General features: G+C 38.3%; 1 protein-coding gene across 1 annotated transcript in view; it reads left to right on the top strand.

Annotated features, from left to right (window-relative positions):
• The window catches only part of rnf123 (ring finger protein 123), a 166,419-nt gene that overhangs the window by 40,166 nt on the left and 111,354 nt on the right, over positions 1 to 14,899 (top strand). The window contains exons 29-31 of the mRNA XM_083534394.1: positions 6,632 to 6,719; positions 7,576 to 7,663; positions 9,012 to 9,096. Coding sequence (XP_083390520.1) covers positions 6,632 to 6,719; positions 7,576 to 7,663; positions 9,012 to 9,096 — 261 coding nt within the window. The remainder of the gene's footprint in view (positions 1 to 6,631; positions 6,720 to 7,575; positions 7,664 to 9,011; positions 9,097 to 14,899) is intronic.

Here is a 14,899-nt window from a genome sequence, read left to right as displayed (position 1 = left end):
TTAAACACTCGGCATCTACTTCTCCATGATCATCCATAGGTCCATAATCTTCACGAGGTGGGACGTGACTGGAGCTGGCCAAACCTCAGGAAGCCTCGGGATGGGGAGAGAAAGAGAAGCAGTGGAGAGGAAGTAGCGTAGCTGCTGTTCATGATATTAACAGCACAAGTTGATAATGTGCATGTGATCAGATGTTCTGGAGCACAAGGTTGTGATGTGATGTGTGTGATGTGTGTTATGTGTAGGCTTTGCTAAAAAGATATGTTTTTAATCTGCACTTAAACTGGGAGAGTGTATCTGAACCCCGAACACTGTCAGGAAGACTATTCCAGAGTTTAGGAGCTAAATGTGAAAATGCTCTACCGCCTTTAGTGGACTTTGCTATTCTAGGAACTACTAGAAGCCCAGAGTTTTGAGATCTCAGGGAGCGTGACGGATTGTAGCGTGTTAAGAGACTGGATAGATACATGGGAGCCAAACCATTTAGTGCTTTATAAGTGAGTAGCAGTAGTTTGTAGTCTATTCGAAACTTAATAGGAAGCCAATGTAGGGACGATAAGATTGGGGTTATATGATCGTATTTTCTTGACCTAGTAAGAACTCTTGCTGCGGCATTCTGAACTAACTGAAGCTTGTTTATTAATGATGCAGGACATCCACCTAGTAATGCATTACAGTAGTCTATTCTAGAGGTCATAAACGCATGGACGAGCTTCTCTGCATCAGATATAGATAACATATTTCTTAGCTTAGAAATATTTCTAAGGTGAAAGAAGGCTGTTTTTGTAACTTGATTGATGTGATTTTTAAAAGATAAGTTGCTGTCTAAAATAACTCCCAGGTCTTTTACCGTTGAACTAGTAGTTACAGAACAACCGTCTAAATGCAGGCTGAGATGCTGGAGCTTCTGTGTACTATTTTTTGGGCCGATGAGCAAAATCTCCGTTTTATCAGGATTTAATAGCAGAAAGTTATGGGTCATCCAATCTCTTATTTCTTCAACACACTCAGTTATGCGAGCTAATTGAGCTGTATCGCCTGGTTTGGATGAAATATATAGCTGGGTATCATCAGCATAACAATGGAAGCTAATTCCATGCCTTCTAATAATATTTCCTAATGGAAGCATGTATATTGTAAAAAGCAGGGGTCCCAGAACTGACCCTTGTGGCACGCCATAATTTACTAGCATTATCCTGGATAGCTCTCCATTTAAATCTACGAAATGGTAACGATTGGACAGGTAGGATTTAAACCAGCTTAATGCCTGTCCCTGAATACCGATGTAATTCTGTAAGCGATTGAGGAGAAGATCATGATCTATAGTGTCGAACGCAGCACTAAGATCTAGTAAAACTAATAGGGAGATGTAGCCTTGGTCTGAAGCTAAAAACAGGTCGTTAGTGATTTTAACTAGAGCAGTTTCTGTGCTATGATGGGGCCTAAAACCTGACTGAAACTCTTCAAAGATATTGTTCTCCTGCAAGTGGTTACATAACTGGGCAGCGACAATCTTTTCTAAAATCTTAGACATAAATGGGAGATTTGAAATTGGTCTGTAATTCGATAGCGTGTTTGGATCCAGATTAGGTTTTTTAATGAGGGGCTTAATAACTGCTAACTTGAGGGATTTAGGGACATGACCTAACGATAGTGAGGAGTTAATAATATTTAAAAGAGGCTCACCAGCTGTATATAACACTTCCTTCAGTAGTTTAGTGGGAATTGGATCTAACTGACATGTTGTTGATTTAGCTTTCATAATAGCATCATACAGCTCTTCCTGTCCTATACATGTAAAACAGTGTAGTTGTGGGGTTGTAAGTATGATTGTGTCGGGAGATGCTGTCAGAGGTTGAACTGCCACAATTGTTTTTCGAATGTTATCTATTTTTTCAGTGAAGAAATTCATAAAGTCTTCACTACTAAACTGTGATGGAACACATTTTTCAGATCCCTGATTTGTTGTTAATTTAGCGACTGTACTGAAAAGGAACCTGGGATTGTTTTTGTTATTTTCTATGAGTTTGCTCAGGTGTTTAGCTCTAGCAGCTTTTAGCGCCTGTCTGTAGCTAAGCATACTGTCTTTATACGCAATTCTAAATACCTCCAATTTAGTTTTCCTCCATTTTCTCTCCAGATTACGTGTTGTTCTCTTTAGGGCATGCGTATGACTATTATACCAAGGTGCAGGTGCTTGTTCTCGAACCTTTTTTAACCGGATGGGGGCAACAGTGTCTAAAGTGCTAGTGAGGATAAGGTCTATGTTGTTCGCCATCTCATCAAGATGATCAGCATTTATCGGTTTAATATGAAACTGAGATAAATCAGGCAGGTTATTTATGAATCTGTCCTTAGTGGTTGGAATAATAGTCCTACCAGGTCGATAACGTGGTGAAACACGGTTAATCTGCTCTACCGGTAGTGTGTACAGTAGGAGATAATGGTCTGTGATGTCATCATTCTGAGGTAAAATATTTATATCAGTGACGTCTGCTCCGTAGGATATTATTAAGTCTAGTGTGTGGTTAAAACGGTGGGTTGGTCTGGTGACGTTTTGTTTAACTCCAAAAGAGTTTAGTAAATCGACAAATGATAATCCTAGGGCATCGTTTTCATCATCTACATGAATATTAAAATCTCCTACAAGCAGCACTTTATCAAAACTGATCAGGAGGTCTGAGAGAAAACAAGCAAACTCATGAAGAAAATCAGCGTAGGGTCCTGGGGGTCTGTACATGGTGACCAGAGCGAGTTTTCTGTGCATCTCTGAAAGTGCAATTTTAAGAACGAGCACTTCAAATGATTTAAAGCTGAATCCTAATCTCTGACTAACATTAAGAGAAGCACTATAAATGGTTCCTACACCCCCCCCACGACCAGTCTGACGGGGCTCATGCTTATAAACATATCCTGACGGTGTCGACTCGTTTAGACCCATATAATCACCTGGTTTAATCCAGGTCTCAGTGAGACAGAGTGCATCGAGATTATTCTCTGTGATCATCTCATTTACAATCAGTGCTTTGGGTGCAAGTGATCTAATGTTTAAAAGACCGAACTTTAGAACTTTGTTGTGTTTGTTTATCTGGCATTTTTCAGTTTTAACTGCAATAAGATTATTTCTGGATCTTGTGTATGTAATTCTTGGTTTTACTACACGAGGAATAGATACGGTTTCTATAAACTGGGCTGTGTGTGAACTTGTAACTATTTGGTCTGTAGTATGCGTGTTCTTATAGTTGAAGATTTCTTGATGTCTTACCAGTCAGATGGTGTGTAGTATCCTAGAGATGTTATCTGATAGCACTGCTGCTCCAACTCTGCTGGGGTGCAGGCCATCAGGGTGGAAGAACCTAGGACGCTCCCAGAAACAGTTCCAGTTATTAACAAAGAGAAGTTTATGTTCTCGACACCATGACTGTAACCATTCATTTAGAGCTAAAAGTCTACTAAACTTCTCAGCCCCTCGCTGGTAAGTGGGAAGAGGTCCTGACACAATGATCCTCGTTGTGGGTGATGTGCTGCGTACCGTCTCCACCAGGATCCTGAAGTCCCTCTTTAAGATCTCCGTTTGCCGCAGCCTGGTGTCGTTTGATCCGGCATGGAGAACAACCGCTCCGAAGTTCTCGTTCAGGATCGCGGGTACCTGCGCAGCGACATCCAGAACACGAGCACCAGGAAAACAGCGAGTGTGCACCTTACCTTTAGCTCGGGTAGCGCGGACATGCCGGACGATGGAATCTCCGAGAATAACAGTGTCGCGTTCCGTCTCGCGGAGGGGGACGAAGCGGTTCTCGGTCGAGATCTCGAAGGCATCACACAACATAGAGCTACATAAAAGAACATAGAGCTACATCACACAAAATAGAGCTACATAACAGAACACAGAGCTACATAAAGGAACATAGAGCTACATCACAAACATAGAGCTACATAACAGAACATAGAGCTACATAACAGAACATAGAGCTACATAACAGAACACAGAGCTACACCACACAACAAAGAGCTACATAATACAACATAGAGCTACATAACCGAACACAGAGCTACATCACACAAAATAGAGCTACATAACAGAACATAGAGCTACATCACACAACATAGAGCCACATAATAGAACATAGAGCTACACCACACAACAAAAAGCTACATAATAGAACATAGAGCTACATAACAGAACACAGAGCTACATAACAGAACACGGAGCTACATAACAGAACACAGAGCTACATAACAGAACACAGAGCAAGGACCGAAGTAGGTGTCCTCACCACAAAAAGTGCATCATGTGCAAACAGTACAAGACAAAGACAGTGCAAACAGACAACACAAGATACACAAAACACAAAATAGCACCGACGAGTAAACCTACTGTATTATATGTTATTCAATACAATGTGCAAAAGAGAGAACTATAAGAACTATAATAGTGTAGTATTATATAATTGCTGTTAGTGAGAAAATAGCTAAAATAGCTAGCAAGCCAACTAACTAGCTGCTAGCTCACATTTGCCAAAAGTCAAACGTCAAAATGTGGGTGGAATTTTATTGAGGTATATTTACGGCATTTGGTAGACGCTCCTATATAGAATGACTTACAACTGAGCAGATGGCGGTTAAGGGCCTTGCTAAAGGGCCCAGCCTTGGTAGCTTGGTGGTGCTCAGATTTGAATTCATGACCTATGCCTCAAAGTCTAATGCCTCAAACAATGAGATACCACCACTACTGTTTTTAATATTGATTATGTTATTGGACAAATTTGGTTGAAATTAAACTGATGTTATTATTAAGATGTTAAGTTTGGTTCAGATCAGAGCTCTATAACAGGCCTATCTTCATGGAGATATGCTGGAGCAGGTTTGGGTTTCCAAGTTCAAGTGAACGCACAATTTTATTATACCGCACTAAAAGGCGTCCTATACAATTGTGTGCCTTCAGCTTTGTGGTAACAATTTGGAAAAGATCTACATATGACAGGAACTACATAACTTCATAGACTAGTTAGAATGTGCTCTTCTTACCCATCTGTGTTTCTTCCACCAAAAAAAAACGAAAGGCAACTAAAATCACAGTATTTCATTTCATTATATTCAATTTGTCCTTCTGTTCAGTTCATCTTTATTTGATTTCCAAAGGCAATTTGGTTGCAGCTACAAGAATGTCACAAGACATAAGACAATTTAAACACATAATTCAAACACACAATTTCACCCAAAAAATATTTACCTTAAATTTCAAAACTTTATAACTTTTTTTTTTTTGTTACTACTAGGAGTTTGATTGCATGCCAGAAGAGAGGATGTGAAACGATACACAGGGTGGGAATGATGTAACAAATTTACATTTGACTTTACCCAAAACCTGTCTATGGAATTACTGGGCCATAGTCATCTGCTTCCTCCCTGTGATTTTACTTCCCTGGTTAACAAGCCAGACTCCAGACTATTTTTGTTCTTTTACATGTAAAGAATTGTACCAACGATGAAAAACAATAACAGCGACTCAATGTAGAATCTGTAAAACCCTTCACTTAAAAAAAACCCCAAAATGGCAAAAAGCCCATCTAAAACCCTGAACTCTAAGGGAACCTGTATGGAACCGTATGTGGTTCTTCCCCAAACTGTTACATAAAGTTGGAGGCCCACAATTGTATAGGACGTCTATGGATGTGGTATAAAACAATGTTTCACTTTACACTTTACTTAGGACACCCAGAACTTTTCCAACATGAGAATTCCTTTATGCACAAATCCAGATCCATAAAGATATGCATTACATTGGTTAGAAGATCTTGTGTGGCCTGCTATAGAGCGCCGCTTTTAAACTTATTCAACATCTTTGGGATGAATTAGAACCTTGATTGCACTCCAGGTTGCAGTATCAGTACCTGACTTCAGTAACATCCTTGTGGCCAAACGAGTCTCCACAAATCTCCACACGTGAAGGGAAGCAATTGTGGGGGGTTGAAGACCACATAGTGTGTTTGCTTAGTAATTTATGTTCTTCCTCACTAACTCGTCAGCCTGCACGCGGTTACTTCTCCACTGTTACAGTATATCAGCATCTGTATCGCAGTAGCCAAACTCTTTTCTCATTTTCGCGAGCTTGGGGTTTATCAATATGGAAAGAAAACTGATCTCTGAAGCTATTCGTCACGCTGCGGTTTCACGTGATCAGATACGAATGTTAATAGATGCGGAATAAGATACCGTCCAGCTTTTATACTCGGCTCCTTGAATGGCCGCTATCGACGTTATAGATTTCATTTCCTGTGTTTCCTTAAGCTAGCACGTACTCGAGTCCATTTTTACTCCCGGAGTGCAACCTGGTGGGACGTCAATCAGCAAAGCCTTTTATAATGGGATTCAAAACGTAATTTTTTTTTCTTCTTTCGAGCCTGTTGTTGTCGTCCCGAGCAGGATATTAGTTCCTAGCGAGGCGTCTTCTCAGCTTGATTTCCTCATGTAGTGCATGGCCTTTGAAGAGTGTTCTAATTTCCAAGCTCGCTTCACACCCCCTGAGCATGGGGTGAACGTTTAATTGCGGTAATAAAGGGGAAATGAGTGCACGTAGGTGGAAATGAGAAGGTTTTTAATGATGGTTTTTGCTTTTTTTCTTCTGCAGACATTAAGGATTCACTGATGCAGGCTCTGGCCAGCTACGTGTGCTACCCGCATTCCCTCCGAGCTGTGGAGAGGATCCCCGAGGAGCAGTGAGTACATTACACATAGTCGCCTCAGGGGTTCCACCCCTCATTAACACGGTGCTAGCGGCTTTCTACGTTATCCTGCTGAGGATTTCAAATGAACGCTACGTGAGAAGCTAACATAGCATTTAGGGAAATGTTTTGAAGCGTGGCATGCCGAGAAACGCACGTGGGGTCCGAGATAATAAATCAAATAAGGTTGATGACCCTAAGATTTGTATATCTATTTTGAACATCCCATTTCCACATTTACTCCCTATTTGCTCTTATAATATCCTCCACTCTTCTGGGAAGATCTTCCACAAGATGTTTTAAGTGAGCTTCATTCAGAGGCGAGGTGAGGAGGCCTGGGGTGCACTCAGTGTTCCAATTCATCCCAATTGTGTTTGATAGGTCAGAGCTTTCTAGAATGATATATTTTCCTCTAAACCATCTAAATCATATCTTCATGGAGCTGGATTTGTGCATAGGAACAGGTTTAGGCCTCCTGGTTCAAGTGAAGAAGAAACTGAATTCAATTGTATTAAATTGTGCAGCAAGAGTTTGCTGAAGAACCTCATACGGCTGGAAAAGTCAGTGCTGAGGGTTGAGATGGATTTTCATAGTGTTTGAGGTTGCCATGTTGTGGAAATTTGTCCAGCAATTTGTACATGCTTGATTTTGCAGAGAATTATGGGTAATATGTAGGGGTAAGACAGGCTATATGAGTAAAACAGCATTCAAATATGAAAAATGGACATGATTTGATACCTTTCATCATACAAGGCAGTATTTTTTGTGTATTTTTCAAATACATGATGAAAAAGTTTGATTTAACTTGAGTTATGAATAAAAACAAAAAACCTTTTGACCTTTTGTTTAGGCGAGTGGCTATGATGAGGAACCTGTTGGCGCCATACGAGCAGCGGCCGTGGGCTCAGACTAACTGGATCTTAGTTCGCTTGTGGAGGGTGAGATCCCTTTCTCATTATCCCTCTTTTCCCATTCTGCCTCCGTAGCCCCTTGGCATTTTTTTTTTTTTTTGTTATTCTTTTCTCCTTTTTTCTCTGAGTACACAGAGTCCCCAATTTTTTTTCTCATACCTCTTCTTTCTTCATCCCTACTTCCACATTCCTTTTCATATCCCTCCTTACCCAGCTCTCTTCCTTTTCCTTTTCCTATTTCTTTTCTCTGAGTTTCACATTCATCCCTCCTTCCTTATCACGTTTCCTTATCCCACACTTTAGATTTCGTCTCCCTGTCATTTTTTCACACTCCCTCCTCATTATTCTTTTCTTCTTCCTCATCCCTTTTTTTTTAATCTTGTCCCAGAAATGTTTTATTCCCTTTTTTCCTATACCTTCTTTTATCATTCTCAGAACACCTTTTTCTCTTTTTATTTCACGTCTATCTTTTTCCAAAACTCCTTCATTCCTTGTTTCTTTTTCTTTTATCTTTTTCCAGAACATCCCTTTTTCTTAATCTTTTCCCCAAAATCTTGTGATTTATTTTTTTTTTTTCATCCCTTCTCCATTTCTCTATTTTCTCAATTTCCCAGAACTTCATCTTTATTTCTCCTTTCACCTACATCTTTCTTTCTTTTCTCAGAAATCCTTCTTCATTGCTTTTACCTTCTCCCTCAATATTCTGAAACTTTTATCCTTCTTTCCTGTCCCACTTTTTTCCTCACAACTCTTCTCTCCTTCCTAACCTCACCTCCACACTTCTTCTTCTTCTTTTTCTTCTTCTTCATCCCTTCCCTCTTTCATACCTCATAGTTCTTTCCTCATTCTTTCCTCCCCCCCCTTTATAACTCGTTATTCCTTAACTATTCTTTGCTTCAATCTCATAACTCACACCTCTTTCTTTCACCCAGCTCTTATATCTTTTCTATCTCTACCCCTCCCTCTTTCCTTATACTGTTTCTTATATACTTTATTCATTTTCCTCCCCATCTGCATTATTGCTACAACTCCACTCCTCCTCACCTCTTCCTCTTCCTCTTCCTCATCTCTTTCCTCTTATCTCTCTATACATTTGCCCCACTCTTTTGTCCTTTACATCTCTCCTCTTCTTTTTTCTTCTTTCTCCTTCTCCTTCATCCTGTCTGCGGCATTTCGCTGATTTTAAACCCATTACAGCATTATATAATGCAGCCTTTTTTTTTTTTTTCGAACCCTGCATCCAAAACACCGAGCACACTTTTATTTGAGAAACAAAAAGCTTTAGAACATATAATGGCTATTAAAAGTTTTTTTTTATGTGATGTAAAAAAAAAAAATCAATAAAACAAGATTTTCCAACTCTGTTTGTTTACAGGGTTGTGGGTTCGGTTACAGGTACACTCGGCTTCCTCATCTGCTCAAAACCAAACCCGAGGACGCCAACCTGCCCAGCCTGCAGAGTGAGTCGCTGTTATCTCTTACAGATCCATTTCCATTCATATTCACTCATCAAACACAGTTTTTCACCGTCTGTGTGGGGACAATTCAGCAAAAGCCAGTATGACTGTGAGATTTATACATGCATTTTGAGCATCCCATTCCTAGAGGTCAAGCGATATGGGTTTTTCAATTGCCGATGCTGATATTTAGAAATCAGGATGATATATGAAGGCGATTTTTTTTGCTTATATGTTTGGCCGAATTTTCTGTTTTTCTTCTCCTCATCGGTTACGTGATAAGAAGTGATACAGAAAATTGCTTAAATAAATCATTTATTTATCTCTTTCCATATGTTATTCTCATTCTGTTTTCAAAAGTAGCACCATATTTAACCAATGAAATATATCAAATATATGATGATCAGCCGCTGGGCAATGTTGGTGTCAAAGCTCCCACTGCAGTTCCCCCTCCGCACCATCAGAGGCAACCTTCCCCTGAGTTCTGAACTGCTGGGGGTCATGGGTCACTTCCTCGTTTAATTTCCAGCCGTTTCGTGTTCTATGCTCCATGTTTTGCTTTGTGTATTGAACTTTGCTTTTTTTTGTGTGTTTTTGGATCTGTCTCTATCGTGTACCGGACTCTCACGCTTGCTACATTGACTGTTTTTTTTTTTTTGGATTAGGGATTTGTTCTATTCCATAAACCTTATATGGATTCATATCAGCCGACTCCCAGGGATTCGTCACAGTCGAGTGGTTTTTAAATGTCGGTCGGCTTTAGTATTTTTTCGGTGTGTTCCTCATTTTGGCTCTAGTCGGACGGTGTCCGCTGTTTTAAGACCGATTCTGCATGTCGAATCGGAGGCGGAGCTCGTCGGTGAGAAAGAGAACTCTGATTGGCTATTCAGCTTAGCGAATGAGCACACGAGAAAAAAAAAAAGAGATCTGACAAAAGCAGTCTTTCCAACAGACATGACTGATAAAAGTTGCACGGATCCGAAGTAATGATAGCGTCAGGTGTAAACGCTGATTCCTTTTTATAGTCACAGTTCGTGCTCTTCCAGTTTTAACAACAATAATACAAATAAAACATATGACAATAAAAAATTTACCACATATTTCCCTCCTCTGAGGCTCAGAAAGCCTCACACCAAAACCTAATAATTTGTTAACCGAGGAAGACAATGAAAAGGTCCGGTTTTCTTGTATAACTTATGTGGGGAAATTGACCCCTCAGTCCAATACTACCAATAATCTACACCATTAATCTACACTGTTCTCCTCCACTGTCCTTGTCCTTCTCCCTACAATGTGTGCTTGTTTTTTACCAAATTTACATACTGTGTATTTTTACATTATTGGTTGAAAATGCACTGACCTGATTTATCTTGGTTTCCTTTTTCCCTCTTTTTTAAATTTTTTTTAATGTGTACTTAATGTCTACACTCTCCAGTGTTCTGTATTGTTTTAAAGACTATAATCACACTCTTGATGTCACCCAAATAATGATGGTTCCCCTTTTGAGTCTGGTTCCTCTCGAAGGTTTCTTCCTCATAACATCTAAGGGCGTTTTTCCTTCCCACAGTCGCCACGGTATTCGTTTATTAGTCAATTGCAAAATTGTGTTTGCTTTCACACTTCACATCATTATGTGACCTGAAAAAGAGAAAAAAATAAGATTCAGTGAAAAGAGTTTTTTTTTTGTTTGTTTTTGCATCTTCAGTCCTAAAATTCTGACTCACAGCATTTCTGCTGCCACACAACTTTGTCCTGTGACTCAGTCCGTGGATCGCAAGTAGATTCTATATTTTAGTGGGCATTAAAAGCATCAAAGCAGCATACACTCCGGGTTCCTACTCATGGTGGAAAAGTATAGAATTTGATTAGTATGGGGAAAAAAAGAACTCTCAGTATTGAAAAATATTTGTGTTTCAATAGCATGAAAAACGCTCTGCGTCCACACTTTTGTTTTCAGTCGTTTCCCAAAGTTCCCTCATCCACAATAAAAACGCCATAGCACGCTTACGCGCACTTACACTTCACTCCACGTCAATTTTGCCTGCCATTTTGTCATCGTTTTCTGAAGCATCCGTTTTCACAGTCCACACTGCGACATGAAAGCGCCATTTTTAAATTTATCCATTTAGGAGAGTGTTTTCAAAAAGCCACTGTACGTTTTCGTCGACTGAAAACGCCTTCTGGGTGTGGACGGAAAGCCAAAAGGTGTTTTTGTTAATGGACTTAAGTTCTGTTTTGTATTTTCTAAGCGAACGGCACATCAACAACCCTTTTGTTGCTGTGGGATTGATGGTTTACAGTTTAAAAAAATAACATTTATAAATGATTGAGAATTGCATAAAATTTTAATTAAATGCTGTGCATTTACTGCGGTTTGGTGTTAATTTGTATGAAGAACAGTAGCTACATCAGAGATTCTGAATTTGACATACATCAGAGATTGTAAAGTAATGCATCAAAAAAAAAAAAAAAAAAAAAACTAATAAAAAAAAAATAAAATCACATTTTTTTGGTTACATACACATTCATACAGAGTACGAGATGTAGTGAAATGTCCAACATGTAAATGGAAATAGAATATAAAAATAAAATAAATTCAAATACAAATATAAAGTATAAAAGTATATCTATAAGTATAAACATAGGAATAAAAACTAAAACTAAAAATGATTAGGTAGGAAGGGATGGCAGTGTGGTTGTCACTGAAGTGTCCATGTGCTGATATTAAAGTGACTTTTGTAGTTGGAGTTTTAGATGTTGGTCTTTAAAGTCTTTATGGAAATCTACATATTAAAGGCTGAAAAATAATTGAATTTTGAAATCAAAAATGTGAAGGAACCCTGTACACTTCCTGCGATTGGGCCGATTGTTTGGTATTAGGCTTCACATTGCACTTAATCAAATGAACGTATTGTACAAGCGAGCCTGGGCTGAACTTCTGAACTTCTTTTTATTTGAGTGGATAAAAACGTAACTAGTCAAAAAATATAGAGCTCTGACCTCAACCCTATTGAACACCTGCTATAGAGCTCCGACCTCAACCCTATTGAACACCTGCTATAGAGCTCCGACCTCAACCCTATTGAACACCTTTGGAATGAATTGGAACACAGCCCAGGCCTCCTCACGCTGCATCACTATTTGACTACTGACTACTAACATTATTGTGGCTGAATATAGTGGGATCTAGATACATTTTTCTACCTAAAAGATCTTATTGCAGAAACTTATGGATATTTTCACTTGTTTAGATTTTCTACATTGAACATACTGTGGTTCAAGAAGTTAAAACTTTGTCCCGGTATATCTGTTAGAAATGTCACACAATTCTTTCCTTCAAATCAGATCTGGACTCCGTGATCAAAGATTTAGCAAGCAGCTTGGCTTTGAAAATGGTGAAGTGAAAATGACAAGCTCAAAGGGTTCATGTGGATTTTGTTCAATTTGCCTCCTGGATTGGATTTGCTACAGTGTCCTGAGGTGTGAACGTGTTTGTGTGAAATGGATTGGCGTCTTATCCAGGATGTTATTTACTTTTTATTTTAAAATAGTTAAAATAACTTTGGAGGTACACTTTGGAGGTAAAAAAAAAAAATTCAATAAAAAATCTACTAGGTATAAATAGGTGCCATTATGATTTTTCCATTTGGTTTTCCAGATCATTCTGAGCTGGTCTGGTTACAAAAAAAACAAACAAAAAAAGTTTAAATTAGTGCAATTGATACAATGAAACACTGCATGAACTTCTCCGCTTCTCATTTGTGTCTGTTCTTGACATTGTTCTTGCCTTTCTTTTGAAATTTGCATGTTTTTCCTCCCAGTGTGCCATTGGCCTTGTCTCTCTGCTAATGATGTCCAATTTTCTCACTCTCATTTGCATGACTTCCAGGAGATTTGTCAATTGCTAGTTTCCGAAGTAAGTCCCACTCGCATTTTCTTTCACCCCGTTTCCTCTTCTCTTCTTTCTGGTTTGTAGTGAACCTGTTAGCATTCTTCTTTTTTTTTCTACAATGTGTCTCAGCTATAGAAATTAGCCATAAACCCATTTTTAGTTGATCTAGAGACTGCAGCTAGCTGTCTGGTGCAGTATAACAACCTGGAGCTTAACATGCTCAGAACAGTGTAGATGATTGTGGATTTCAGGAGGAAACCCCCCCCCCCCCATGCATTCCCCCCCACTCACCATCATGAACAGCACTGTGGCAGCAGTGGAGTCATTCAGGTTCCTGGGCACCAACATCTCTCAGGGTTTAAAATGGCACAATCACATCGACTCCATTGTTAAAAAGGCTCAAAAGAGGATGTACGTCCTGTGCACTTCAATAACTGTCAGGTTTGGGCTCAGCTACACAACCAGACATCAGAAGACTACAGAGGACGGTTCGAACGGCTGAAAGGATTATTGATGCTCCCCTGCCCAGACTTCAAGAACTGTATACATCCAGAGTGAACCTGGATCCCTCACATACAAACCATATGCTTTTAGAACATTTCACAGAAAAATGTTTCTTTTTCCAGGCAATCTACCTCATGAACACTTAAGCGCTCTGCCCATTGTGCAATTAAATTAAACATGCGTGCAATACCACTTTCACTAATCTAAATCTGTACTTTTTTTTATAGAATAATATTCTATTTATTATCTTTATAGAAAATGTGCAATAACCTTTAAAATTTTATTTCTATGTATTTTTTTTTTTTTTATCTTTTTACTTTTAAAAATGTGCAACTGATGCTTCTGTCACCAAAACGAATTCCTTGTAAGTGCAAACGAACTTATTAACATACTGATTTAGATGGCAATTGGAATTTGGTTATTTGGTTCTTAGCCTGGATGTGAGAAAGCCAGACTTTGCTAATGAATAATAATGCAATAATCAAATGCATTTTTTTCTTCGAAAAAGTTTTTTTTTTTCACATTTATATTTTTTAAATTTTTATTATTTACTAAATATTTGTGTTCTATCAAATCTATTAACTCAATTTTTTTTTCAAGGTTTTATTTTTTTTTACTTTAATTTATTGTATATACCCATGTAATTAATTATACTATATTCATTTAAATTATTATTTTGTATTTCATTGACATTTTGTAAACTATTTACTCAAATATAATTTTTTTAATTTATTAGCTTTATTACTGTTTATTTGTGAAATTATTTTTAGGTTTTGCCATTTTTATGCTTTTTTTTACTCGTTTATTTTCTCACATTACTTATTTATATTGCATTTAAATAGCATATAGCACCTTTGTTAAATTATTATAATTTTTTTTATTTGATGCAATTTTCTATTTGTTTTACATTATTTTTTACTTCTTGTTATTTACAGTGGGGAAAATAATTATTTGATCTCCTGCTGGTTTTGTAAATTTACCCCTTACAGAGAAATGTAAGTCTAGAATTTTTATGGTAGGTTTATTTTAACATAGAATGAGAGATAAAAATTTTTTATAAATTAATAATTTATAGAATTGTATATAAATCAATTTGTATTTGATTGAGTGAAATAAGTATTTGATCCCATACCAACCAGCAAGAATTCTGACCCCCACAGATCCAAATTAGTCCTGTCCCTTTGAAAAAGAACTCAACTCATTACGTATGTATATAAAAGACATCGTCACAGAATCAACCTCTTCTACTCAAACTTCTCCACCACCATGCGCCAAAGAGCTGTCGAAGGACGTCAGGAACAAGATTGTAGACCTGCACAAGGCTGGAATGAGCTACAAGACCATCAGCAAGAAACTTGGTGAGAAAAAGACCACACGATGATTCAAGATAAGTCAATCGCCCTCGCTCTG

The sequence above is a fragment of the Silurus aristotelis genome (assembly GCF_946808225.1).
Source record: "Silurus aristotelis genome assembly, chromosome: 28".
Lineage (NCBI taxonomy): Eukaryota > Metazoa > Chordata > Actinopteri > Siluriformes > Siluridae > Silurus > Silurus aristotelis.
Note: the sequence above shows the minus strand (reverse complement) of the source record. Positions and strands in the feature narration are given on the sequence as shown.